Source organism: Schistocerca cancellata, chromosome 4 (assembly GCF_023864275.1).
Source record: "Schistocerca cancellata isolate TAMUIC-IGC-003103 chromosome 4, iqSchCanc2.1, whole genome shotgun sequence".
Classification (NCBI taxonomy): Eukaryota; Metazoa; Arthropoda; class Insecta; order Orthoptera; family Acrididae; genus Schistocerca; species Schistocerca cancellata.
The window spans coordinates 596,411,639-596,439,070 of record NC_064629.1 but is presented as its reverse complement, the minus strand read 5'-3'; the positions used below and the strand labels follow the sequence as shown (position 1 = coordinate 596,439,070).

Here is a 27,432-nt window from a genome sequence, read left to right as displayed (position 1 = left end):
GGGAGGGGGGGGCATTATTTAAATTCCATGATGTTCAGTACCAACAGACAGACTTGTTTTGCCTACTCACTCTACAATGCACGTTAAGTTTGCACATATGGAGCTACATATCACTAAACTCAAAAGAGACGAAAATTTCTGTTACAGAGTACTGAACTGCTTACAAGATGACTTTTTTGGGGGTACATGCCAATTCTTAACAGACAGGTATTAGCAAACAGAAGCTGCAGAATTTATGCAATGCCCCACAAAAAATTGTGAAATCTACTGAATTACTTTCACAATTCTCAAGCCCAAAGCAATGTCATGTTTTCATCAACTGTTTAACTTGTCGCGGGGAGGGTGGGGGGGGGGGGGGGGGGGGGGGAGGGTGTACAATATAGTAACCATCACAAGCTACAAAATGTTTCCTACTGACTAAAGTAAAATAAGCAGTAATTAATTGCACTTTACAGAATGTGGTTATAACATGGAAGTGATCTTTCAACCTGAGTTTAACTGAACACCTATCAAAGGCTAATTATCAGAAGATAAACATAGGTAAGTACGTCTTGAGCACCTACCTCATTTTAAACAATTTTTAAAATGTTTTAATGATAAATTCAGTAATTTTATAGAAAAACGAGTACAGCATAAAATACCATCTGCATCAACAAATGTTTTCATATTGCACAGGCTCATTAAAACTCAGGTCATGTCACTAAATGCTCAAAAAAGCATTATTTCTAAGTCTATGCAAAAAAAAGTTTGTTTGAACACCACCTTAAATATCAATGTAGTCAAAGAAAATCACATATTTGGCATAAAATAAATTAGAAATGCTGCATAGCAAATTCTTGTAAGTAACTGTCCTGGAAACTGCAAAAACATCACATCAGAAGGTCTACCAAATACAAGTGTAAATGCAACATGTTTAGAATAAATGGACTAGAAAATGACGCCAACACTATAAACTGCTTCATGACAATATCACATCAATAGCTCTTACAGTTATACATGAAACATTACACTTATTACATTAACTTATTAGAAGACACTGTCATGACATTGTTTTCTATTTAAGTCATGTAATTTTGTACAAAATTCAGTAACTGTTCTCGATGAGCAGTGGGCACCTGAAATTTCATTTTCCACTTTGAAAGGATGATTGTACTCTTCTGTAGTTTTATACAAAACATGGAAAAACTTTAATCTGACCTGCACTCTCCTGTCCCTATCACACTGTTGAGATGACTCACAGTTGTCACTAAGATATTAGTTTCACCACATTTCACTAGCCCCACAAAATTTGCACCATCTTGTGCGTTTCACATATCTTCTCAACCCATAAGCCCACAACAAATTCTGGAATTTTTACTCTTGGGAATGGTGTCATCGTCCACCTGAAAAAGGTTCAGCAATTTAAGATTCTAGGATTTTTACAGTCCCATGCTGAGCAGGAGAAATTACTATAAGGACTATAGCAATCTTATTAAATCCGCAGTGGTAACTGTTAAGTATGGAGTCAATAATGTATATTTCTTTATGTTTTGTCTTCTTTGTCTATTCTTTAGACAGTGAATGTGGCAGCACATCACACTTCCAAGCAAGTACATACCCAAAGTATTTTAAATATCTGAGACAGGGAAAATTCATGAATACACCTAACCCAGACAAAAAAATGATCACTAGTATATAATTTATAGCTATCCAAGTGTGTGTGTGTGTGTGTGTGTGTGTGTGTGTGTGTGTGTGTGGTTTTTTACGAACATGTGCAAGTGCACAAGTTGCATGCATACATGTGTCTTGGGAAGCAAGTAACAGACTACTGAGAATGGTAAAAAAAAGCATAGAAATTAATAATTAGCCAAATATAATATACTGTATGACTCATTTAAAAGGATGAGGGGTGTGTGTACATTATATATTTGGATTAAACATGACACAATTTTAATGCAAGTGAGGGTACCCAGCTACACAACAACATGAGACCTAAACAAAAAAATTGATTAACACAGAACACAAACATGATGCAAAGAATTTGAGTTAGGACCACCACTCACTCACCTGGTAAAGCTCATACTCACAGTTGGACACTGCCAACAAAATGCTTATGAGATGTACAGAGCTTTTGGAAGTAAAATTTATTTACATGGAGATGGCAGAGAAAGAGAAAATCAGAACAAAGGTTATAATGATGTAACTGAGATGACTATTTCAACAACAAATATGGGTTGTAAGAGATGAAGAGTACATTCAGGGGAAAAAGGCACTGCATTTGATAACAAAATTAAATTCCAGAACTGTTCAATAGTTCCTTCATGTTGTCTCTGCCAGTTTTCTACAACTTTTTCACACTCCAAAACATCATGCTTTTGTTTGATGTAATCATGGGCACTGCCTCAGTTTTTTGTTTGTTTTTTGCTTTGAGTAAGCTCTGCCTGTCTACAGAACTAGTCTCAGAAGACCTGACTCTTGTTGTTCCCTGTTGAGCTCAACATTATTTCACTTAACATTGCAACAAATTTTTCAGTAACCTGTGGTGTTTATACGATGATATTATTACTATTTTAGTGTTTACTCAAATGCTATTGCACACTCACTGAACAAGTATGATCACTTTATGACTTCACAGCAGGTATTTATATTGCCCGCAACGTATCTGATTGTGTACAAGTTCCTTAGCATGACTTGAATGCAATCTCCTCTATTCAACTGACAAAGAAAATTTCTGTATTCCCAGTACACAAACATCAGTATCAACAAAACTATCATAACTATTAATAATGTTTATCAAAGTTGTAAAAGCAAATGTATACAAGGGAAGACCCAAACTGTGTGCTGACTATGCACAAGATCATTTCAGGAAATCAGTTTGTGAAAATTTCACACCCATGAAGAAAATTCATTTCACCAGTTGGAGAGGTTGTGGTAAAGTGAGTAATGAAATATGGTCTGTTAGTACTCACACGGTTAAGCTGCCTCCTAGTGAGTTGGCAAGTTGAATTATACAGCAAATCCGAAACAATTTAACACTGAGCCAAAGAAAACAATTTTGTTGTTGGTGTCAATTATAAATGAGGACCAGGCAAAAGGATAAGGAAGCAGGCATGCACAATTTCGGTATGATGAAATGTATTTCTCGTTATTTATGTCAGGCCAATGTAAAATAAAAAGAAACAAAAGCAAATTTATGTATTATGACTTTATTTACATCAGTGTATCATCATTTTTGTCCCAGCTGTTTCAGGAAATCTGCTCCTGAGAAGACAGTCAAATAGCTCTAACTAAAAATCACTCACAGTCCTGAACCTTTTAGTTACATTAAAATGTCTGGCGAGCATTTCTTAATGCAACATATGATTATTTAAGTGGTACATTTACCACATCATCTCTTTATGATTCAAGAGATTTTGACAATTGTGCTTCTGTAGACATTATGTAGAAGAACATGAAAACTCAAATAGCTCCCATGAACTTCAAAGGAACATTCATAACAGACTTTATATGGGTATCTATACATGCATGCACAGGACACAAAAAGTTGATTAAAGCAAAAACATAGCACTGGAACACCTCAAACTTAATGGTTGTGGCATCTACTATTCATCATCATCCAAAAATTACCTTTTTAATAACAAAGTTTATGCTGTATTAATTCATCACAAAGTAGAATTTAAGTGATTGTGAAATGTTGTTATGAACTCCATGTTATACCATTCATGTTATCCTGCATGATGATATTACAAGAAGCGTGCTCAAATTTGAATGTAAAAATATAAATGTTAAAACAATTTTACACATGCTCTGTGCAGTCAAATTTTAATGTTTCAAATATGCCACTGTTATGAAATAATCTACATGTTTTATTATCACAGTAACTGATATTACACTTCATGTTTTATCCCTTGCTGCCAGATATCTCCTCAAATCTTACATCATCATGTACAAACGGCAAAAAATTAGCTGCACCTCTCTTTCTGCGGAATATCATCATCCTTTTATCACAACTGCATATTAAGTATCAGATTTCAAAAGTGTTCATAGCTGTTATGAAGAATTCTACAAATTTCTGCCCTTCACAGTAGGTTCCAATGACACCTTGAAGAAGGTGATACTTATAATGTATATGAAATACAAGGAAGTCTTAAGTACTCAACAAAATTTCATGATGGTACTTCATGAAATAAACTGTAAATGTAAGTACAACAACATCTTAAGTGCTGTATTATGGTAAGTGCATTTTGTACTTATGGTCAAAGGTTAAGACATTAAAAGTAAATCATCATGCTGAAACTGTTTTGTCTACAGCTACTTATTGGGATGGATCAAATTTTGGAGTCTGAAAAATCATGACAATTCATTTTAAGTCACTCAACTTTTCACAAAGAAACGTAACCAAGATGAAAAATTTGATGACAGAAAGAAAATGCTGTCAGTTATTGACATTACAAAAGAAGAAACTGAACAAGCACTACAATAGCAACAATACTTTTTCTTTCTTATCCTAAACAAGATTTGTCACGCTGTACATGATTTTAATGGGAAAAATAGGATATCTTGTTTCTTTTCTGACTAAAACCAAGAGATACGGTAACAGCAAGGAAAAGTAACCCATAGTTCAAAGGCAACTAATTCACATGCATTAAATTACGCAATGTAGAAGAAAAATTTTATGTTCAGAAAATATTCAGAGAGTGAAGATCAAAGAACACTCTTCTCTGTACAAGACTGCCACTTCATAAGAAAGTCTTTCTATTGTTGATAAGACAGATTTTATAAGTGATTTCATTGCATCCATTAGGTTAACACAATACACTGGCAGTATCAAAATTAAATACATCGTAAGTACATATTACAATACAACAATGTCACAAATCAAATAAGTAAAAATGACAAAAATCTCTATTCTGAAAACTGACTCAAATTACACACTTTTTAAAAAAATCATTTAGAATTTAGTCTTTTCCCACCTGTGAAAAATGGAATGATCAAAGTTCAGGAAACAATTTCTGTCTCCTATGATACCTTAAAAATTTGATAACAGTACAGAACCAACTGACAGATACATGACAATAACCTCTGTAGTATTAAGTTCCAAGCACAAAAAAGGCAAATGCAGCTCTCAGAAGAAGCCAAATGGTATGATAATGACACAGAAGTCCAAGCAAAGCACACGTAAAGGGTTCCAAAACAGTGAAAACTTCTAATTTTATTGTTAAGTTAATAAACATTTCTGACTCGTGTTCATTGATGATGGAAATCTCACAATATTAAGTTCAACTACAACATCTGTCTGTGAATCTGTCCTGTGAACTATAGATGGGTAACAAGATGAGGAAATGAGTAGATAAATAATACACAATTTCCAAAAAAGGCTGAAGTATTATGGTTTCTCGCAATTGTTCACATTATCTTGAATCCCTCATACACAGCCCAACAAAAGGCTGATGATATGAAAAATAAATTACACTCTATGATGATACACACACAAGAACAAAATCTGTTGTGCAAAATTGATGATAAAAATTTAGTTCCAGGAGACTCATTAAAATGACTTAAAATGAGACAGAGTACACATATATTGTGTAGAAAACTGCTACATACTAAAGTAATAATGTCTTCAGTTTTTGTTGTATGAGTTGTAACTCAGTAGGCCTATTTCAGAAAAAATAACCAACTTCTCGAAAGATGGAATGTACCAAATCAAACTGCCACTTTAAGTAACATGGTAGAACACACACACACACACACACACACACACACACACACACACACACACACTTGAAATGATTTCAAAGTCATCAAATGAAGTCGTAGTACACCGACTTTAAAAAAAAATTACTTTCAATGTAAAATGCAAATAATATTCTATCCGATGGCACACACCTACAAATGTATGGTAAGTGTGAAACAATGAACGGATGGATGAACAACAAATGTCTAATCAAAATATGCAAGGTCTGTCCCCTATAAAAATGAGGAGTAAGTACGACTTTATCACAAAGTTTTCATAAATCATCTCCAATTACAACAATCACTGTTCCACTGAATCTGCCTAATGCAAACTGACAAGAATATACTAAAGAAAAGCATACAAAATACCCTCAGTTTATGACAGATAAAAATTTAAATGACCTCGCACATGAAATCACTTACTTTCGAAAGTATCTGGCCAACAAACTCATAAAATATAAATCACAGTTCTTCATGTACAAGTTAGTAAAGCTGTTTCGCTATACTTCCTGAAGCTATACCGACTGTCTATCAACCACAAAAAGACATACATGCCTGAAAGTAAGTCGAAGACAGGCACAATGTTATAATATATACAACAGAATTGACGAGATTATAACTGAGCTGTACTATAATTCCACCAGTAACTGCCCATCTCTTTGTACACATACATGCAGCAATATTTCTTTCTTGCACATAGTGCTACATTACAGAAGAATAATTTCAGTCCACCCAATGACATCAGTTTTGGGGATTCTGCAGCTTAATCATGTGCAGGCACACTGTGGATGAGCTACATCACGTCCACAAAGAATTCACAAGGGTTGCCCATAGCGATACGAAAAGACTGCCTACTACCAGAGAGGTCCTGAGCGTGCTGGAGGGGATGACGATGTTGGGAAGGTGGTGGTCCTGCTGTGGAAGCCGTGGCCACAGAGCGCTCTGAGCCACTGGAACGTGAGCGAGACCCTCCGGATCGACGACCTTTACCACCGCCGCCCTCGCCCTCGCTGCCGCCAGAGCTGCCCGCTGACTTTCCAGTTCCCCCGACGCCACTGCTGCCTCCTCCCCCACCTCCTCCTCCTCCCCCTACAGCTGCTTCACCTCCACTGCCTTCCTTGCATGCAGCTTCCGAATCATTGCTGCTACCACCTATGGACATAGAATGGAATTTACTAAGGTTATTATAATAAAAGTGAAAAGTAATAAATATTGTGCCATTTTAATAATAAGGAAATAAGGTTTGCTAGTGATCACACCAAAATAAGGATTGTCAGTCTATGTTAGTTTTTTCCTATTACTCCACTCTTGCATACGCCTCCACAGAGCACACAGTAGGAATCTCATCTTTTTTCCAAAATAGGCATCAATAAATGCAGTAACCGTTAACAGATATTTGTGATTATGAAAAATAGCAAAAACTTTGAATTTCACAATTGAGGGTAATAGTAATTTTGATCATGTATAACAAGTGATAAGATTCTGAGTTTATCCTTTAATAAGTGTAACACCGAGAGGAAATGAATAAAATTTTCAGATCATTGTCATCATCTTTCTCCTCCATTTCTATTATGAAGTATTTGATAGATTCTCACAATCATTCTGGAGATTTTGAAACTGAAGATCATCATTAAGAATAACACATCAACTGAAGAAACAATGTTTAAGTAAATTTTGGGAAATACATTTGACACACAGAACTACTGTTACATGTTAAGTAATATGAAATTTATTGAATAAAAAATATTAGGACTATCAGGACACGTAAAGAATACAATGTTAATGACCAAAATATTGCTCTTATGTAAAAAGCTGTAAATCCCTTGCTCAGTTTACCTGCTTCTAATGACCTTGTAATCAACAGGACGTTACATACTTTTCTTAATTTACTCAAAAGAATATGGCAAACCATCCGATACCTTTGAAAACGTAAAACCAAATGTATTTTCTTTACAGCTTTCAGCGGGAGACGCAGTGAGTGCAGACTCATATGGTAATAGCAGCAAGAATAACGGGTCAGTGTTTCTCATTAATTTTAACAGAAGTGCTAACAAAGGTTTAAAGTTTCATGTAATTTAAGTTAATACTGCTTCACACAATAAAAGTCACGAGAGATAATTGTAACTGGCCAGAAATAGCGTCATTATTTGTTTTCACCCAACAAATTCAAAAACACGGACAAATGTTGGCAAACAACTAATTTGGACATATTCGTGCTAGTTTCATCTGACTCAGGACTGAAGTGTTGGGAGGCAAAAAGAAGAATGTGTGTACATAATTTTTATTTTTTTAAAAAGCTCTTTATATGTACTGAAGGAACTGGGGAATCTCTCTCTCTCTCTCTCTCTCTCTCTCTCTCTCTCTCTCTCTCTCTCTATTTCTTAATTGTTTCTGTAAATTCTGTAACATTTAGTATTCAGTAAAGCTGAGTGTAGGTGAAAAGACTTAATGAATTCTGCATGGACAACAGCTTAGTATCTACAGAATGAGTTTTACACTGAGGTAATAACAGAAAAATTGAGATTTTATCTGTAGTATTTTGATTAGCTGTGGCCACCACTAAACCACCTTTATTGGAGTCAAAATTAAGCCTAAGAAAAGTAGAATCACAAAAACTAAAAAATAAATGAGAAAAATAGCCAGTTTCCATTTGCCCATGGTTTTGTAACTTTAATGGAGCATAACTATACTAATGCTCCTTCACATATCTGAAACAGTATATCAATAGTTTGCCAAGTTCCTTAACAACTTAATGGAAAATGTTACCGTATAATCAGTTACACCATCGTAACTGCAGTTATTTTCAGATGTCTTCAGAAACCAAAATGTGAATATGAAGTTCTGACCAGCAACTACTGAAATATTTTGGAAACTAACATCACATCAAGATTATTACACTCAACCACAAAGAATCCAGTAGAAAACCATTTGCATCCTCTTTAAAGAAACCATCCCACCACCATTCAATTGAATAGTTCACAGAAACTATGTAAATCTATGGCCAGCAAGGGGAGGAGCGAGGGAGAGAAAATCACAAGGTGCAACATCGGGGGAGTTGGGAGGGTGTAGAACTGGTTCAAACTTCACGTTTCGCAGAGCCCCGCCAGTTGGATGCGAGTTGTGTGGATGAGCGTTTTCATGTTGCAAGATTAAGGGTACCATGCTGCCTCTTACCATGACAAACTATGTCAGAGGTGTTTTAGAGTCTCAATGTAAGTGAGCATCCCAAAACACAGTGGTTGGTTGGTTGGTTATTGTGGGGAAGGAGACCAGACAGCGAGGTCACCGGTCTCATCGGATTAGGGAAGGACGGGGAAGGAAGTCGGCCGTGCCCTTTCAAAGGAACCATCCCGGCATTTGCCTGGAGTGATGTAGGGAAATCACAGAAAACCTAAATCAGGATGGCTGGACGCGGGATTGAACCGTCGTCCTCCCAAATGTGAGTCCAGTGCCAAAACACAGTGAAAGAACTTTTGTGGACAGCTGTATTTTGAACTTCTTTGCCTGAGAAGAAGCGCCCAGTCTTTTTTCTTCTGGGTCACAATTTTGGACCCATGACTTGTCCCCTGTCACAATATTTAAAAATAGGAGAGTCTTGTGCTTCATCATGGTAGTGGTACATAAGTTGCTCGGAGCATTACAATTGACAACAGTCGTTTCTGTCTTTGAGACAGTGTGGCACCCACTGTGCCCAGATTTCATGGAATCCTAATTATTCAACAATGAAGTCGGAACATTCCTTGGCTATTGTAATATGGTTTGTGATACTGAGTGATTCACCGGTCATTTTGAATCAAATCAACAAATTTTCAATGTTTATCGCCTGTGGTAACAATTGGATGTACACTGCACATTTCAACAACAATTATGCCTTTTCCAAGGCAACCACATAATCTCATTACCCACTGATTTACAGTACATACATCAATGGCACTGTCGCCATGAACACCCTTTAACAGAAGATGACTAACTAGGAGTAACTTTTGCAACAGTTAAATATTCAATAACATAATGCTGTTTAACTCTTAATAGACATAGCACTTGAACACATCTCCATACTTACGATACTCTAAGTACACTGGATGAATGCAACACATTCAAATTGTGCATGCATACAGAGGACAAAGTTACCTTCCACCTGGTGTGTTTCTCAGTCCTTTAAGCCAGTTTCCTCAAGCGTAAGTGCGTTACTTTTCAGCCCACCCTCATAAAACCCCAACTGGATACTTCTCGAACAGTGGTAAATCTTTCCTTTTATTCCTTTAGCAACTCAGCCATGGAAACACTGGCAAGAGAATTGGACTTCACTGCCCACATCCCTACCGAAGAAATTATTGAGTCCATGGAAGCAGCACTCCATCACACATCTGCGATTGAAGCAGAGGAGTGTAGACAGGAAACTGTACAGATTTTACCACTTGGCACACCACCGAAGCACAACCTTGGCTGTGAGAAAAGGAACATCTTCACAGAACTTACGTGAACAAGGAAATTGTGATACTGCAAGCAGATAGAGTCAAGGCTATTGTCATTCTGAACAGCACACAATACCAAGACAAGATGAAAAAGGCTTGTTAAATGAACTCATTTACAAAGAACTAAGGCAGACTTCAAGACCAAGATAGTTCCAATGATGTAGATCTTAATCAAAGACTTGAGAATTAATACTGACACAGCCAAAGATTTGTGCCCAAAACTACAATTCAACCTTAAAACTTATGGAGTACAAGAATATATGAAGGCCACCATTTAAGACCAACACTAAATGACATCAACTCACTTATATACAACTTGGCAAAGGAAGCCTTGAAATTACAAAATCTTGTTGGCATAACAGATTGTTACATGAAGAACTTTATGTATGTTACAGAACACATAATGGGGAGAGAATTTTACAAACAGATCTGACAGTTAGCAATGATGTAAAGTCCCTCTTTACCTATATGCCAGCAGATGAAACTCTGCATCCTACAGAAGCCTACCCCACCAGACAATTGCAACCCGGTTCAGCTATGTTTGTCAACAAATTGCAACAAATGTCAGAGAAAACATGAGTATACAGACAGCATAGCAATGGGTTATCCATCATTCCCATTAGCAGCTGAAGATGGAGGCCTTTGAAGCAATGAAACTTAATTTTGCTCCATTACACTTACACTGCTGGTTCAGATACATAGATGACACAGTCGTCACGTGGCGAGTCAGAGCTACACAGGACTATATGAACAGCCTGCACAAGAAGATTCATTTTGTGCTTGAGGCAGAGAAACAGGATGCAATTCCATTCATAGATGTGGAAGTAAGGCACATCCAGGGCATAGAGTACACCTGAAGCCAACACACACACACACACACACACACACACACACACACACACACACACACACAAGGTTATTATTAACATGCTGAATCAAACCAGTACACAGCACAGAAGAATTCAGCCATCAGCTTGCTGACTAAATGCACATTGCGCCCAAGTGATACAATATAACATCTGAACTTAAAATGCTGTGAACAACATTCTTGATGAATGGTTATAACTCACACTGATAAGCAGACCCAGAAGGCAGCTAGGATGCAGATAAATAGCAGCCAGCAGTGTGCTTACTTTATATGAAGGATGCCAGTAACTAAACAGGAGAACATCTATGATGAGATGGTGTCCAGCCCATTTTTTACAGTACCCGTAAGATCCAGGATATGTTAGGGTCCACCAAAGACAAGGTAAATGCTCTACACACTGCACTGTGAATGTGGAGAAGTAGATACAAGTGAAACTGGCAGGCCAGTAGCGATATGCATTCAGAAATTTGAGGGCTACATTCGACTTTGGCAGCACCACAAATCACCAACAGCTGAATACCAGAATGATTACTGCACAAAAATAAAATTTGGTGAGACTTGCATACTTGCTGAGCACCAAGAAGTGGTGAAGTACAAGATCAAGGAGGCCAGGAGGCCACTGCAATATTAAAAAAATCCTAACAACATGAATACATAACATGGCTATAGGCTCATGCAACCTGGCTGCCAACCATCAAGAGTCCAACAGGCCACTTTAACAGCTTGAGATGGGAGTCACAATAGGCAGAAATTGCCACGGTGCAGTTGATGTCCCACATGAGGAGCATACAACCCATTGGCCTTGATAGTTGCCAAATGACAAGAATGATTCCCTTCCACCACAGAAAACCAACTAAATGAAAGTTTCCTCACTCCTTCCCCTACAGCAAACCGAAATATCAACAGTTTTTAAATTATGACAATGTCATGTCCAGTAGAACATTGTGACAAAAGTGCACCAATAAACGGGCATCAAATGAAAAAGTATCTTCTACTTAGCACAAACTTATGAATCTTCACACCTGCAAAGTGCCCCTTGAAGTACACAAGAAATATGTTTATAGAGCATTAGACTGAAATGTTTTACTTAGGGACAACATACCTTATTTCAGTGTTTTAATGCAATACACACAAAAATGGCATAATTCAACAAAAGAAATCACTGATATTTCCATCAAGATGACTCAAGAAGTCTGAAGCTGATTCAGACGTGCAAGGGGAAATTTTTTTTGCCTTTGTTGCAAACCACAAAATGTGAGAAAGATTAAAAATACATTGCTAGAAGGAGCCCCTATCAATTAATGTCTGCAGCCACATTCTGATAAGACAACATTCCTCACATAGTTCTGTAAATGAACGCACAATTATGTCATGAGGTATTTTGTCTGCTTAGTGGATTTCAGAAAATTAAGCTGGTTATGGCAAGTATTAAACCTACAACCACAAAATAATTTCTTCTCTTAGGTACCATAATGAGCATCCCTCATTACAATGTATAAAATATGCAATCCTGGTTGATCATCAGACAGTTTCTTAATGATGATTTAATGTTCCACTTATGTAAAAGTAATTAGAGATTAACTCAATGAATGACACGGACAAGGTCGGTGAAGATTATTGGCTCTGTTCTTTTAACATGAAACATTCCAGAATTTACCTGAAGAAATTTAAGGTAATTACAAATGATAAATCTGGCTGCTTGGATGGAAATCTGAACCCCATTTGTCCTGAATGCAAGTGTCATTTAACCACTACACAATTTTCCTCAGTCAACACTTGTTACAGCTATATAGTGCATATACTATAGCATACACATGTACATGCGCAGATGACTAACAGGAACATAAAAATACAAAAAAGCCCCCCCCCCTTTCCACACACACACACACACACACACACACACACACACACACACACACACACAGTCCTCTTACCACACTTGCTATTAATCTATCCATGCGAGCAGTGAGCTTTAATTATGTACAGTCTCTCCTCCACATTTTTCTAACCAGTATTCAGTATATACAACCAGCTGATTATCTGTTTCTCTGAAATTCACGTCACTCGGCACTGAATTACATGAGAGAGAGAGAGAGAGAGAGAGAGAGAGAGAGAGAGAGAGAGATTATTGTTCTCACTATTGGGCTGTGAATTTAGTTTAGTACATAATCTAAAAAGCAACTGTTGTACATACCCTATTTTCTTAGGAACCAAATTTGTGCCAGTGGTCTTGTATACACTTGTTTTGTACTAGAGATAAAACTAATTTGGACTTACCTGAGCCACTGTGTACACTGTCTTCTCTCGTGTATCCATACACAGATGGTTCATTGGTATAGTTGAATGGCATAGGTGCATATCCAGAGGCAGTGTGCGGGAGGTAAGTACCCGAATAAGGCATATGGGAGCCACCCCATGAAGCAGGCATTGTATTTGGAGGTGGAAGTGGACCAACAGTATCATGGTCCAAAGATACGCAGTCTTCATGTATTTTCAATGACGACATGGCTGTTGGAAGCAGGAAAGAATTAATTATGATAACTTATAAGGCACAAATAAGTTAAATCATATACAATGAGATCTGGGGGCAATAATACTGCAGTTGTGAGCCAATACATTCAGTAATCTACTGTCTACATTTTTGATGCTCTACTTTAAAACTTCCATTGCCATGTGACTTTTGCTGTTTCTCACAGGAGCTCTACACAAATTTCATGGTGATAGCACTAATATGACATGAAAATACAAAAGAAGGTTTTCACAGGTAAGTGTTACATTCAGCAGGAAAATCTGTTGTTCTTTAATTTTTACAACCAAACTATGAAAGAGAAACACAAACTACTCAAGTGTAAGACTTTGTGAAAATTTATTTATTAAAGGCTCAATATAATAAATGTTTTAAGGCTTCTACATGAGCAACATTTTAGTACTGTGAGAAAAATAGATTCGGGGAGTCAAATATTTTGATATGTTGTAAGTGGTTGACTGAATAGCCAGTGTGTGGTAAAGTGAGAGATGATGCACAAAGTCGCAAATATTTCAAGGTGAAAATTAATCTTATGATACTACACATTAAAGGCGTACAAATATGATTAATAATGACATGGCAAATCTAAATTCCACATTAAACTTAAGTCTTTATCCTATGTATTATCTCAAATGGTAAGGAGAAATGTATGCAGCACATGAATTATATTCTCGAAGTAAAATTTGATCTTTCGGGACATGAAGGTAAAAGCAACTTACTCACATGTACTGCTCAACAAACATTAATTTTCACATAACTCATGAGAACAACAACAAAATAATGTTGATGGAGAAGTGATGGTTAACTAAATTTCAAGGCTATCAGGAATACCAACCTGTACAGACATCACCAAAAACATAGTAACATTGTTCTGAAAACGTAATCTTGTTAACAGTATGCCTTATGTATCCAGCTTTGAGCATTTGAGATGCATATTTACGAGCATCTCGTCTATCAATGAAACCCTCTACATGACTATGAAGCCAATCAACGACGTCACAACCTGAAACAAAAAATGTTTTCCTTACATTTGCAGTAAACAGATTTTATTGATTATGACAACATACAAATGAACACCAAATTCATAATTCCAATAATTGTTTCTCTCACGAATCCTGAAAAACTTTCTAATTAAATCTGTCTATTTTAGGAGCTATTTGTAAATGTCACTACAGCAACTGGAAAATAATCCCCATTGAGTTCAAGGAATTTGGTGTAATGGGACATTATATCTTCTTTCAAAAAATTGTTTCCAATTTTGCTCCATATTCATTCACACCACATACGAGGTTTCGTTTGGCACAATTTGCTTCCACACAGCCTGTTTCTTATAGTTAGGCTACCAAAAATGGTGAAATGTTACAAACGCGAGGAATAGAGTGAGTAGGGCACTAATAGAAAAGTCTGCTTCATGCAATTTTTTGACATCAGAGCAACCAATGTGTAAGCAAATACATTACCTTGCTGCTGGAGCATCAGTGAATCATTGTGATATCTTGTGAGTTTCAAACACACAGTTGCCTTAACTTTGCACATCTCACTCTATGACATACCAGATACGTTCAATAGGACTGCAATTAGGCAACACACACACACACACACACACACACACACACACACACACACACAATTTTCATACTTTGAGCACCCAGTGGCAATGTTCCTGTGACCATGTTAATCCGTGTGCCATTTCATCATGATAGTCAATGCCAACCTATTGCTGACGCTTTAGGGCCCAGCAGACGACTCTGGCAGTGGCAGTTTTCCCCAAATTGAGGTATTTGTGGTGCACTCTTGACATGTCATCTGAAAACCACAGTATCTCCTCAGCTTCAGATTGAGTGTCTCCTGTGTTGGGCACTTACGGCCTGAATGTGAACACATATATTGATATTGTGTATCTTGACATCCTTCTGAGCAACTGTGTCATATAGACAGCCAGTACAAGAGCTGATATTATGCCAGAATGTGGCATTCCATTCTTAGTGATGATTGGGAGTCCCCCTCCCAAAAATCCATCTCTAATTCAGTTATGATGGCACATCCCACACCATATTAATTCATCTATGAGGTTCATTCAAATGAAACCTGGTCAGAGCATCTACCTCTGACTTACACATAAGGTGGCACCACTGTGGCTATGGTGGCACTATCTATTGGTACAGAGACTGACGCATGCGCACCGTTTGATGTTGCATAGCGCCAGTGTGGTTTCACGGCGAAGTGTAGGTAGTCACACAAGTTATCGTCCAATATTGAACATGCAGGCGCGTAAGCAGGAACAACGAGGAGTGATTCGATTTTCGGCGGCAGAAGGAGTTGGAGGCCTTGAAATGTATCGACGGATGAAGGTTGTGTATGGTGAGTACAGTCCGATTCATTCAAGTGTTGTGGAATGTTGCAAACGAATCCTTGAGGGGCGAGAGTCACTGGAAGACTATGATGGTCTTGGACAGGTGCATCGTGTCATCACACACGAAATGGTTGCGGAAGTGAATGCTTTAGTCTTTGACAACCGCAGAATCACCATGGATGAGATCCATCGGTTACTGGGTATTAGCGTGTGCACACCCACACCATAATGCATCAATACTTGAAGTTTTGAAAAATCTGTGCGCAGTGGGTTTCCCAACAACTGACCGCCAAACAGTGCAATACTCGAATGGCGCTGTATTTGAGTCATCTGCAACATTATCAGGAGGAGGAATACAGCTTTCTGTCGGATTCTGTCGCAGGTGACAAAACATGGTGTCCCAATTTTGAACCGGAAAGCAAGTGTCCAAGCAAGCAGTGGAAACATGCAACTTCACCACCTGCAAAGAAATCAAAGGCCGTGCACACCAGTTCTGGTAAGGTCATGATGTACTCCTTTTTTGACCACAAGGGCCCACTGCTTGTTGAGTTCCTGGAAAGGGGAACCACCATCAATGCCCAGCGTTATCAAGCCAGTTTACAGAACCTTAGACAAGCCATCAAGTCGAAACGCCAAGGCATATTGATCAATGGCCTTATCCTCCTGCATGATGATGGCCGCCCACACACGGCCAATGCGGTGAAGACGACAGTGCAGCAGTTTCAGTGGGAAACTGCTGGAACATCCACTGTACAGACCTGACATTTCACCAAGTGACTCATGTGTTTGGGCCTCTAAAGCAAGTTATTCACGGACATCGATTCAAAATGGATGATGAAGTGTGTGACTGGGTCCAGGCCTGGATCCGACGGCAGCCTATCATCTCCCTCAAGGATGGAATCGACTGGCTAGTGTCGCATTGGGATAAATGTGCCAACAGTTTTCGCACCTATTTTTGAGAATGTGTAGTGCATAACTACACTTTTGAGTTAACAAAATCGTTACCGTTACTTTACACTAGTGACCAGGTTTAATTTGAATGCCCCTAGTAATACTGAATAGGCAAAGGACACTGACTGACTGGGTGACGAGGTTCACAAACATGACAGTCATTAGACTGATGAAATGTACAGCTGTAGTCCGGGGATATAAAGCACTAACACATCTGTGATTAATTTGAGGAACTATAATCGCACCATATGTATGAACACAATCTTTCAAAAACAGCACTTCTTATATATATTTTCTGACCACATATCACCAGTCAAGCTGAAACACACCATACAACATGAAGCTGTTGGAGCCTTGAGATGAAGCACCAATATTGGTAACATGTGTAGAGAGAGATTACCAAAGAGAGACAACACTGTGACAACAGTGAAGCTAATTGAACAACCCTCCATTTTTAAGCTGTCAAAACCAGGATACAGGTAATGTGTCAAATAACTAGACAATGTCCAGTTGTTCATTTCTAGCTGTTACAAGAAGTGCAATTACCACCAGTAATGTCAGCATAAGAAGATATAGTCTGGGAAATGCACCTGAAGATCAGTCTTTGTTGCAGTTTAATACACCCTTCACTATAAATAAAACAAATCCAACACAGAAAAATTCCAAAATCATTTAGAGACATGTGTAACCCACAGAGCACAGAATTAAGAGAAAAACTTTCTAGAAAAAGTTCATATAAAAACAAATTACATGTAACATATCTTTAATTTTATATTCAAATTTGAAATAAGTGAAAAAAACTGTGTGTTATGCGGATCAGATATGTAAACTCAGACTCACGGATCAGGTACTTTACAACATAACCCACCCAGTCTGTTTAACATACAGTGAAGTTGCTGGATGATCGTAAGTTTATTATGAAATTATTACCAAGGCACTGCCTTGCTAACTTAGCTTTCTCCTGAATTAGTTTATCATCCGCCCATTATATAGGTCCCACTTTGCAAAAAGACTACCCGTTTTAAAAGCATACCAAGATTGTGTCATAGAGTACTTTGCATACACACAGCTCCTATTATAATTCGAATTGCTCACATGAAGTTACAGGCATTTCTGTCTGTAATTCACATTTTCTAATGTGAAAGCACACTTCACTTAAAATTTCTAGGGGGAAAAAAATTATTGGAGTAATGCATATTGCAACTATCAAAAACTGAATCATTTACTTTATAATACTCATACAAAAAAAGAGAATTTAGTGTACATTCCATCCAACAACTAAGTTTTCTGTCACAACAAAAACCTACAAAATTATGCTCCTGACGTTTCAGAAATGTTACAAAGTATGATGATGGAAGCCACTGTCAGGCTTCTCCATCGTCACAAAATTCTTGGAATATCGTATGACTTAAGGTATATGCCATGAAGAACTTGGACGGAAAAAGCTTTATTACACAAGTGAACAAATACAGAAATGTACACAAAACACAGCACAGTTACAGAAGGTATGTTAGAATGTGTACACTAATCTTCAAGAAGGAAGGAAGATTAGGGTTTAATGTCCCTTTGACATTGATGTCATTACAGATGGACCAATCTTCAATCTATTTTTGAGATGTGTGTGTGTGTGTGTGTGTGTGTGTGTGTGTGTGTGTGCGCGCGCGCGCGCGCGCGCGCGCATTTATACTCTGAGCACACAGCAGGCATGATCTCAAAGAGAGATTCACTAATTGTGCAGCTTACAAAACATTAACGAACTTTCTGGCTTTCCAGACCATGGCAGAATGACTTCCTGAAACATTGTGGCTAATACACTGTTTGACAATTTCTGAAGGAGTAACTTACACTTACTCTGGAACAATTGCCAATTTCTACAGAACAACCAATAATTGCTACATAACACCTGACCACTGACAGTAAAAGGAACTGTAGAGGGTGGGACATGGTAACCGCAGCAAAGACTGTACACAGACACATTGCACGCATTCGCAGGTCACGCAGTACGGTGTTTGATGAAGGTTGTTGTGGGACCGAATAGTTTGACATCATTTGATTGCTTACAATTGTGGGATGAGCAGTTGGACAGTCTGTAGCCAGCCAAAGTGTCACTGCTGTGCCCATGGTAATGAGTGGGTCCAATGTCTTCTCACAATTAAAAACAGCTGCTGAAGGTGGAAATGCTATTAGAAAGCATGTTGGTGGTTGCAGATGGACCACTACATTATCAGACAATCGATATGTAGCCCTAGGGGCAAAATGGAACAGACATTTCACTCCTATGCATTCACTGTGGCAAGTGATTCTGGCCACCAGTTAGTTTGGGGAGAGAAGGGAAGCTGTTACAGACCACAGAACGTTATTGAACCTCATCGCTACGGCCTAGGCCTTAAAGTGTGGTTGCAGGCTTTATGCACAATTGCCAAATACTGATGCGTATCTTTACATGAGATACCATTATAGCACAGTACTATTGCAGGGATTGTGTCCGTCTATTTAGGGGTGTGGCAGGTAGTGACTTTCTGCTTATGGATGGCAATGCCCACCCAAACAGGACCACTGAGGTGTTGAACACATAGGAAAGTAAAGAAACTCAACATAAGGAATGGCTTCATACTCCCCGGACCTAAATGCTATAGAGCACAGGTGTGAAGCTCTTGTTAGAAGTGTTTCTTAATGAACATCTACTCCCTGAACAGTGCAAGAACTGAAAACTGTCTTAAGAGAGAAGTGGGACAATATCCCCCGGGAATTCCTCACCAGTTTAGTAGCCAGCATGAATAACAGGTGCAAAATGTGCATTAGTGCCAGAGGAGGGTACATTCGTTATTGAGTATCCAATATCAGTGGTGCACATTATACATGAAAATTGCACAGTGTTGAAATTACAAAGTATATAATAAGACTATAATAGAGGGAAACATTCCACGTGGGAAAAATATATCTAAAAACAAAGATGCTGTAACTTACCAAACGAAATCGTTGGTGTGTTGATAGAGACACTAAGAAACACACACACACACACACACACACACACACACACACACACAAATTTCAAGCTTTTGCAACCCATGGTTGCTTCATCAGGAAAGAGGGAATGAGAGGGAAAGACAAAAGGATGTGGGTTTTAAGGGAGAGGGTAAGGAGTCATTCCAATCCCGGGAGCGGAAAGACTTACTCGCGCACACATATCCATCCGCACGTGTGTGTGTGTGTGTGTGTGTGTGTGTGTGTGTGTGTGTGTGTGTGTGTGTGTGTGTGTGCGTGCGTGCGTGCACGCGCTCGCACGCGAGTGTATACCTGTTCCTTTTTCCCCCCGTCTTTCCGCTCTCGGGATTGGAATGACTCCTTACCCTCTCCCTTAAAACCCACATCCTCTTGTCTTTCCCTCTCATTCCCTCTTTCCTTATGAAGCAACTGTGGGTTGCAAAAGCTTGAAATTTGTGTGTGTGTGTGTGTGTGTGTGTGTGTGTGTGTGTGTGTGTGTGTGTGTGTGTTTCTTAGTGTCTCTATCAACACACCAACGATTTCGTTTGGTAAGTTACAGCATCTTTGTTTTTAGATATAAAGTATATAATAAAAAATATATATAGTCATACATGGGCAAGGCTTTGTTCAAACACAAACATGGGCTTTTTACTGCCTCCTCATTTAATGAGCAAGTAATTTGTGCATTATCTCCTACAATACTGGGATCTATTCACATAATTCTTAGTTTTTTGCTGCCAATTATGCATTTTCTGTGAAGGAACATCATCAGTTTCAGCACCTCAATCAGAGGTTGACTACAAGCCCATATTTCGAACCCCTCATGTTTCTCTGGGATGAAACGTCCTGTGCATATTCTTGTACTATCAATTTAATTTATCAGTTGTTTACAGTGAGACACTTACATTTTTAAGAATAACACTGATTTTAAACTATATCCCCAACTTTGTAAGCAAATTTATGCTACAAGAAACTGTACAATTAGACTTCCTCTTACTCGGTTCACCACCAATTCAATATTTACTTGAAAAATAGCAAGCATAACACACACCCTCACAAAAAAGCAACATTACTTCTGGATTGTATCTAGTTAAAACTTCCAGCCAGCAACTGTCTTCTTAATGATGTCACAGCTTGTAGCCCTGATTGGCCATGTTTTGCTAGGGAAATCTGAATACAATCCATTGTATATTTTGCATACACGAGCACACAAAATGCAAAACTCCTGTGTTCTTCAGTCAACTGTCACTACCACATCAGTACTGCTGAACACAAGACAGATACCCGACACCACATGTTTGGTGTAGTTTTGGATGTTTGGCCAAATAAATGTTTTCATTTTTATGCAAAATTTTTCAAAAAAAAAAAAAAAAAAAAAAAAAAAAAAAAAAAAAAAAAAAAAAATCAAGCCATCTTCAACACTGGGTTCTTCCAGCAATGAACTTCCATGTGCTCAATACTTTGAGACAACTGACCACATGACATAAAAACTATGAAACTGTAAGTGAATAAGAATATACAGGGTGTATCATAATTAATGACATAAATGCATAGGTTGAAAGTATGATACTAGAAGCAAAAAAGTCTCAGTAAACATGGAATCAAAAATGCATACCTTAAGAGCTACGATCAATTTTTCATCTTCGACACTATGAAACAAATCTCTTCTATTGCAAGTTCTTTGCTTTCCATATTTTGGGAAGTGGTAGTATGGACCAAAATAAGAAAAAAATGCTCAGCAAACATGTGCTCCAAAATACATACCTTAAAAGTTACGAGCACTTGATCATTAGAAGAGTTGCTTTCAAAGTAGCAAGGATGAACAAGTGCTCATAGCTCTTAAGGAATACATTTTAGAGCACATGTTTACTGGACTTTTTTCTTCTTTTTTGTTTTGGTCCATATTACCAGTTCCCAAAATATGAAAAGCAAACAACTTGCAGTAGAAAAGATTTGTTTCACAGTATCGAAGATGAGAAGTTGCTCGTAGCTCTGAAGGTATGCGTTTTCGACCATACGTTTACTGAGACTTTTTTTGCTTCTAGTATTGTGTACTTTCAACTGTATGCATTTACACCATTAATTATGATACACCCTGTATATACTTAAACTTTATTTTGTTGAACATGTCAAAGTGCTTCCAAATTTTGAAATACAGTACTTTCCCCATGGGCTTTTGAAAATGTAATAAGAAGATAAGTGGAACATTAGCTTGTGATCTGCATCATCGTCTCTCTCTCTCTCTCTCTCTCTCTCTCTCTCTCTCTCTCTCTCTCTCTCTCTCTCTCTCTTTTGTTAGGTGCTATGCTACCGTAAATTTAATTCTGTGTAAATAAGTTATACACAACTGCAACCAGTCACTTTTTTTCAATAATAATGCTTTATTAGATGAACCGGTTTTCGAACCCTTTCAGGTTCATCTTCAGATGATTTCGGCAGGATCCGGGAAGTTACATCATTACTGGTAGTAGCATAATGCTGGGTGCTGGTTCTATGGCAGAAAGGTGTGAAAAGTGTGTGAAAAGTGTGACCCATCTTTCTGCCATAGAACCAGCACCCAGCATTATGCTACTACCAGTAATGATGTAACTTCCCGGATCCTCCCGAAATCATCTGAAGATGAACCTGAAAGGGTTCGAAAACCGGTTCATGTAGTAAAGCATTATTATTGAAAAAAAGTGACTGGTTGCAGTTGTGTATAACTTATTTACATTTAATATATAGTCACGGTTCTAAAATATCCGTAATGGATAAGCATAATTTAATTCTGTATCTGAATATGCCCTAACATGAGGAAGTGTTAAATGTGTGTTCCAAAAAGTTACTTAATTTTTCTGATCAGGCTTTTGATTTTGGCTAGAAATATTATTGACACTTGTTAATCCTTTGCTTTATAATGCTTTAAAAGTTTTCCTTACTCCACTTTCAGGTATGTAAGACACACTTACCTTTTCTTCTTACTATTCTTTGGGTTCTTTCCTATTAGTCCATTATGGAAAAGCTCCTTCAAATGATGTTGCAATTTCTTCACTAAATAATTGGTACAGTAAGTGACATCTCTTTCATTACAGCCAAGTTTCTAGTCTACATTTTGGACACATGATTTGAAGTGTCATTGTTCTTTCATTTACTGTAGTAACTACTTTTCATTGGCGGACAGTTTTATTCTGTCAAATATTTGTGTTATTAACAGTGAGCCTCAGTTTATCACAGAGAGAGAGCACTCAGAACTTTATTAATGGTGATTTTTATTTTGTTTTGGTCTATAAAACCACTGTCAATTAGGGTGCTTATATCTGGAGTTATTCCAAAGGGAAAATTGACTATAAGAACCTGTTCTATCTAGCGACTGGAGTGCGTGGGGAAATTTACAGTAAAGTTTACAAGCAATGACATTTACTGTTAAGTTTACAAGCAATGACATTTATCTTAGATTTAAACAAACAGACCAAGATTCCCCAACAGTATTCATATATTGTTACAATTACATAGCTAGAACTATTTACAGACAACCCAAAGGCACATGCTTCAAAACATTGCTCCAAACACAAAACCTCCAATCAATTATGTTACATTTGACAATGTTATTAACAAAGGTAGCAACACGTCCACCTTCCCTGTGATCTCTACAATTTGACGTATACTGTAGCAGTCTCTCAAGATCTGAATACACGAGGTAATAAGTGAAAAACCGTGACTAGAGATGGTCTATAGCCTGAAGTTCATGGATGTAGACTGATTTCATTTAGCTTTTATACATACCTCTAATATTTTAGAGCTAATAGTCAATGACTTCAGAGATGTAGCTTCATTTAATGTTTTCACTAGCCAGTCGTTTAGAAAATTCAAGCCCCAAACAAAACTTTACAACACTATATGGTTAAAAGCATAATTAAAACTTTATTTATTGATTGTGCAAACACATTTTCTTAAACTGTTTGTCACAGGAAAGAAAACCTGATACATATAAATAAGATCTTAATAATATTTATGAGAGAGACAATAAACACTGCTGAGTTTGAATGACACACACATAATTCTATAGTCTGACAGACTTTCCTGCTGTAAATGCTCCTTTTTTTGGCAGCTGAGAAATGAACACTTCTCATCTATTACAAAGATTAAAAGTGTTATTTTTACTTTCACTACAGATAAATTAAAATAAAGTATTTCATACAAACCTATGAATGCATTGGGTATTGTAATTTTCAGCCACATCCTGTCTCTAATTTCCAGGCCAGAATCAGGTCGTGCCATTGCTCTGACAATCACTGACATGTCTGTGTTAACGGAGAGCTGAAGATCCTCAAAAGGGCCTGCAAATATAAAATTTATTTGATAAAAGAAACACAGATTTATGAGAGCTTACACACCAGGCAAATGGTTTCAATTATGGTGCTTTACACAGACTTGCACACAGGGGAGGTAGGCAGCCATAATTTGGTTATATTGTTAGAATTCAGGGCCCAAAATGAAACTGCGCTGTGCAGCTATTCCCTCTTTATGATCAGAATGTAGAAAAGCCTTTTTTCCAGGACTCCTCAAAAACATTTAAATACACAAGAAAATGGAATGCATACAGAGTTGCACCAATGTAATAGAAAACAGGAAAATCAGCAATAAAAATGCCGACCTAAATAAAGTTCAAGGGCAATCATAATTCTATCAAAAAGAAAATTAGCTTTTTCACACACATATAGACACATAAAGAAGGCACACCTCACGCACACATGACCACTATCCAGAGTGGGCACAGATAATGGTCATGTGTGCAGGAAATGTGCCTGCTTGTGCCTATGTGTGTTTTCTCTTCTCTTCTCTTCTGAAGAAGGCTTTGGCCAAAAGCTCAGTATGTAACAGTATTTGTTGCCGCCATCTGCAACTCAACATGTCATCTGAAATGTGTGTAGTAACCTATCCTTTTCATAATTGTCAATATTCCAACCTGAACTTTCCACTGTTTAAAAAAAACTAACAAACATGAATCTGAGGAAAAATTTCTCTCAGTGTACCACAAAATTAGAAATAATTCTGAGTAATACACAAAATGCTTCTAAGGCATTCAGTTGGATGCTTGAAGGATTAAGGCTGTGAGGGCAGATCACAAGTCATGCCGGAATAGCATTGCTCACCAAAGTCAGTCTTTAATGTTCAAGTAAAGGCTTGTCACGCAATCTGTCAGGAAGTTTAAATGCAGAATACTCTCCACTGCAGAGGAAAACTCATTCTGAAATTATGTGTAAACATGAGCATCAAATAACTTATGACAGCAACTCCACATGGTCACCCGTCAACTCTACAGGTACAATGATAATATACACTGATGAGCCAAAATGCTGCCTGGTGGTGTTGCAGGCACATGACATGTTTAGAGAAGTATATAAAGGGAGCAGAGGCAAATTAGGAATCATTCTGGTGGCAATACAGGCCACAAACACGGAAATCCACTGATAACTGACTGACAAAGGGCAGATTGGTGTGACTTGGCACGTGGGAACAAGTGTCTCAAAAACAGTGAAGCTGTTTGGTTGTTTGTATTCTAGTGTCCTGAGCATCTATAGAAACTGGTTAAGGATGGAGAAACCAAAAGTGGGTGACAAGGTGTTGGATGCCTATGCCTCATTACAGAATGTGGAGGTCAGCAGCTTGCCTGCTCTGTAAAACAGGACAGGTGACAATTTGTGGCATATCTTATGACAGAGAAGAATGATGGTGAATGTGGGGCTCCACAGCAGACAATCCCTGTACGTTGACCAAATGATATCTTCAGTTATGACTGTAGTGGGCACATGATCATTTAGACTGGAAAATGGATCATTTGAAACATATCACCTGTTCAGATGAATTGTGTTTCTTGTCACATCAAGTAATCAGTCATGTCTCGATACACTGTCATCCCGGCAAACAGCTGCTTGAAACATGCACCATGGTGGATCGTGGCAGATAGTGGTAGTATTATGCAATGGTGGACAATCACCTGGGCTTCTAGATGACCTGTGGTAGTAACTGAAGGCATCATGTCAACTGTGGACTACATAAACATTATTGTGGATTAACTGCATCCCTTCATACATGATGTCTCCTTGTCGATGTCACATCGCCAGAATCATGCTACAGAGGGTTGAGGAGCATAATAGTGAACTCATGTTCATGTCTTGGCCACTACATTCACCTGAGCTGAACCATATGAAACACATCTGGGACACTATCAGATGCCAGCTCCACATTCACAAACCACTGGACCACAATTTACTGGAACTTCGAGACATGTGCAAGGACATCTGGAGCCACTTACCTCTGGAAACATATCAAGAACTTCTAGAATCCATGCTACACAGAATCACTGCTACATTACATTTCAAAGTTGGACTACCAGGCTATTAAGCAAGTGGTCATAATGTTTTGGCTCATCAGTGTATTTTTCACGTATTTGAAATAAACATTTAACTCGTCAGTACCTACAGTGGTACCTCTCTGAACTTTTTGTTACTACTTTTAAGTAACAATAACATATTTTAATTAAAGTTATTAAATTTCAACCAAGGCTTTTTTAGGTCTCGGGTATGTATCTGATGCAATTCCGCATTGCATTATCCATAAAAGTTTGTAATCCAACTATGGAAACATCTGTACATTCACATTCCACACACTGCAATTTTGTTTTTACAATGCAACATGTTAGGTTTCTCAATATTGACAATTTAGTACTACCTTCAATTCATCCTCACCCCTCCCAACAAAAATATTTTTCCTTTACTAAAAGAAGTATGAAAAGTTCTTTAACAACATGCATTATGCACAGGTAGCATCTCTGTTGTCCATTTAGAAAGTTAATCATTTTCAGCTCCACACAAATGATCCAGTTGTGCTTTTAATGGTAAATATAATTTATATCACACTGAATCAAACCATAAGCATTTCAGTTTTACATGACAATGCACTCGAGAAGTGCTTGATGCCTTGTCTAGACTATAAGATACAACCCCTAGCATAACAAGTAGAACAGAAAGCGTGATAACTTTCTAACATAGGTGCATAGGACTGCAATTTCAGTACAGTGTCTGTGAACCACGATCAACACTGTCACTTGAGATTCAAGTTGATGCGATTTTGCTGTATCGGAAGGTGTATGCTGTTAGTAACTGTGCTTATTTTGTGAGTTTCTTTATGGTGGTGTGAGATGCCCACGTGTTTCACTCCAATGTGCAGATCTGCCATCAGGGAAAATAAAAATAAACATTATTTTAGACCCCCCCCCCCCAAAAAAAAAAAACAGAATTTTCCAAACAGGTGAGAGCAATACCTACGAAAAACAAAAATCTGACTCACAATTGTGTGAGAGATTAATATCGTGGTGAGGAATTTATCGCAAAGCCAAACAAGTTTGTCACCGATAGTAAACAAACTACAATTCTACGACAAAGGTGATCTCTCAAACCAGGAGTGGTCCCTCATTTATTTTCCAATTTACCAAAATATCTACCAAAAACATTACACAAAATAAAATCACCAGTAAAATACTTGCAAAAGAGAAGCTGCAGAAAAGGAAACATTGAAC

The 27,432-nt window shown here is 37.8% G+C and overlaps 1 protein-coding gene across 3 annotated transcripts in view; it reads right to left on the bottom strand.

The window, feature by feature from the left end:
* The window catches only part of LOC126185152 (segment polarity protein dishevelled homolog DVL-3), a 138,750-nt gene that overhangs the window by 14,236 nt on the left and 97,082 nt on the right, over positions 1–27,432 (bottom strand). Inside the window, exons 11-15 of one of the 3 annotated variants that reach the window (XM_049928000.1) lie at positions 24,056–24,190; positions 14,421–14,588; positions 13,336–13,566; positions 6,574–6,867; positions 666–1,382 (exon numbers count right to left, since the gene is read on the bottom strand). In XM_049928000.1, coding sequence (XP_049783957.1) covers positions 1,372–1,382; positions 6,574–6,867; positions 13,336–13,566; positions 14,421–14,588; positions 24,056–24,190 — 839 coding nt within the window. In that variant the 3' untranslated portion in view covers positions 666–1,371. Of the gene's footprint in view, positions 1–665; positions 1,383–3,169; positions 6,868–13,335; positions 13,567–14,420; positions 14,589–24,055; positions 24,191–27,432 lie in introns of those variants that run through there. The other 2 variants (XM_049927999.1, XM_049927998.1) reach the window with 2 other exon arrangements.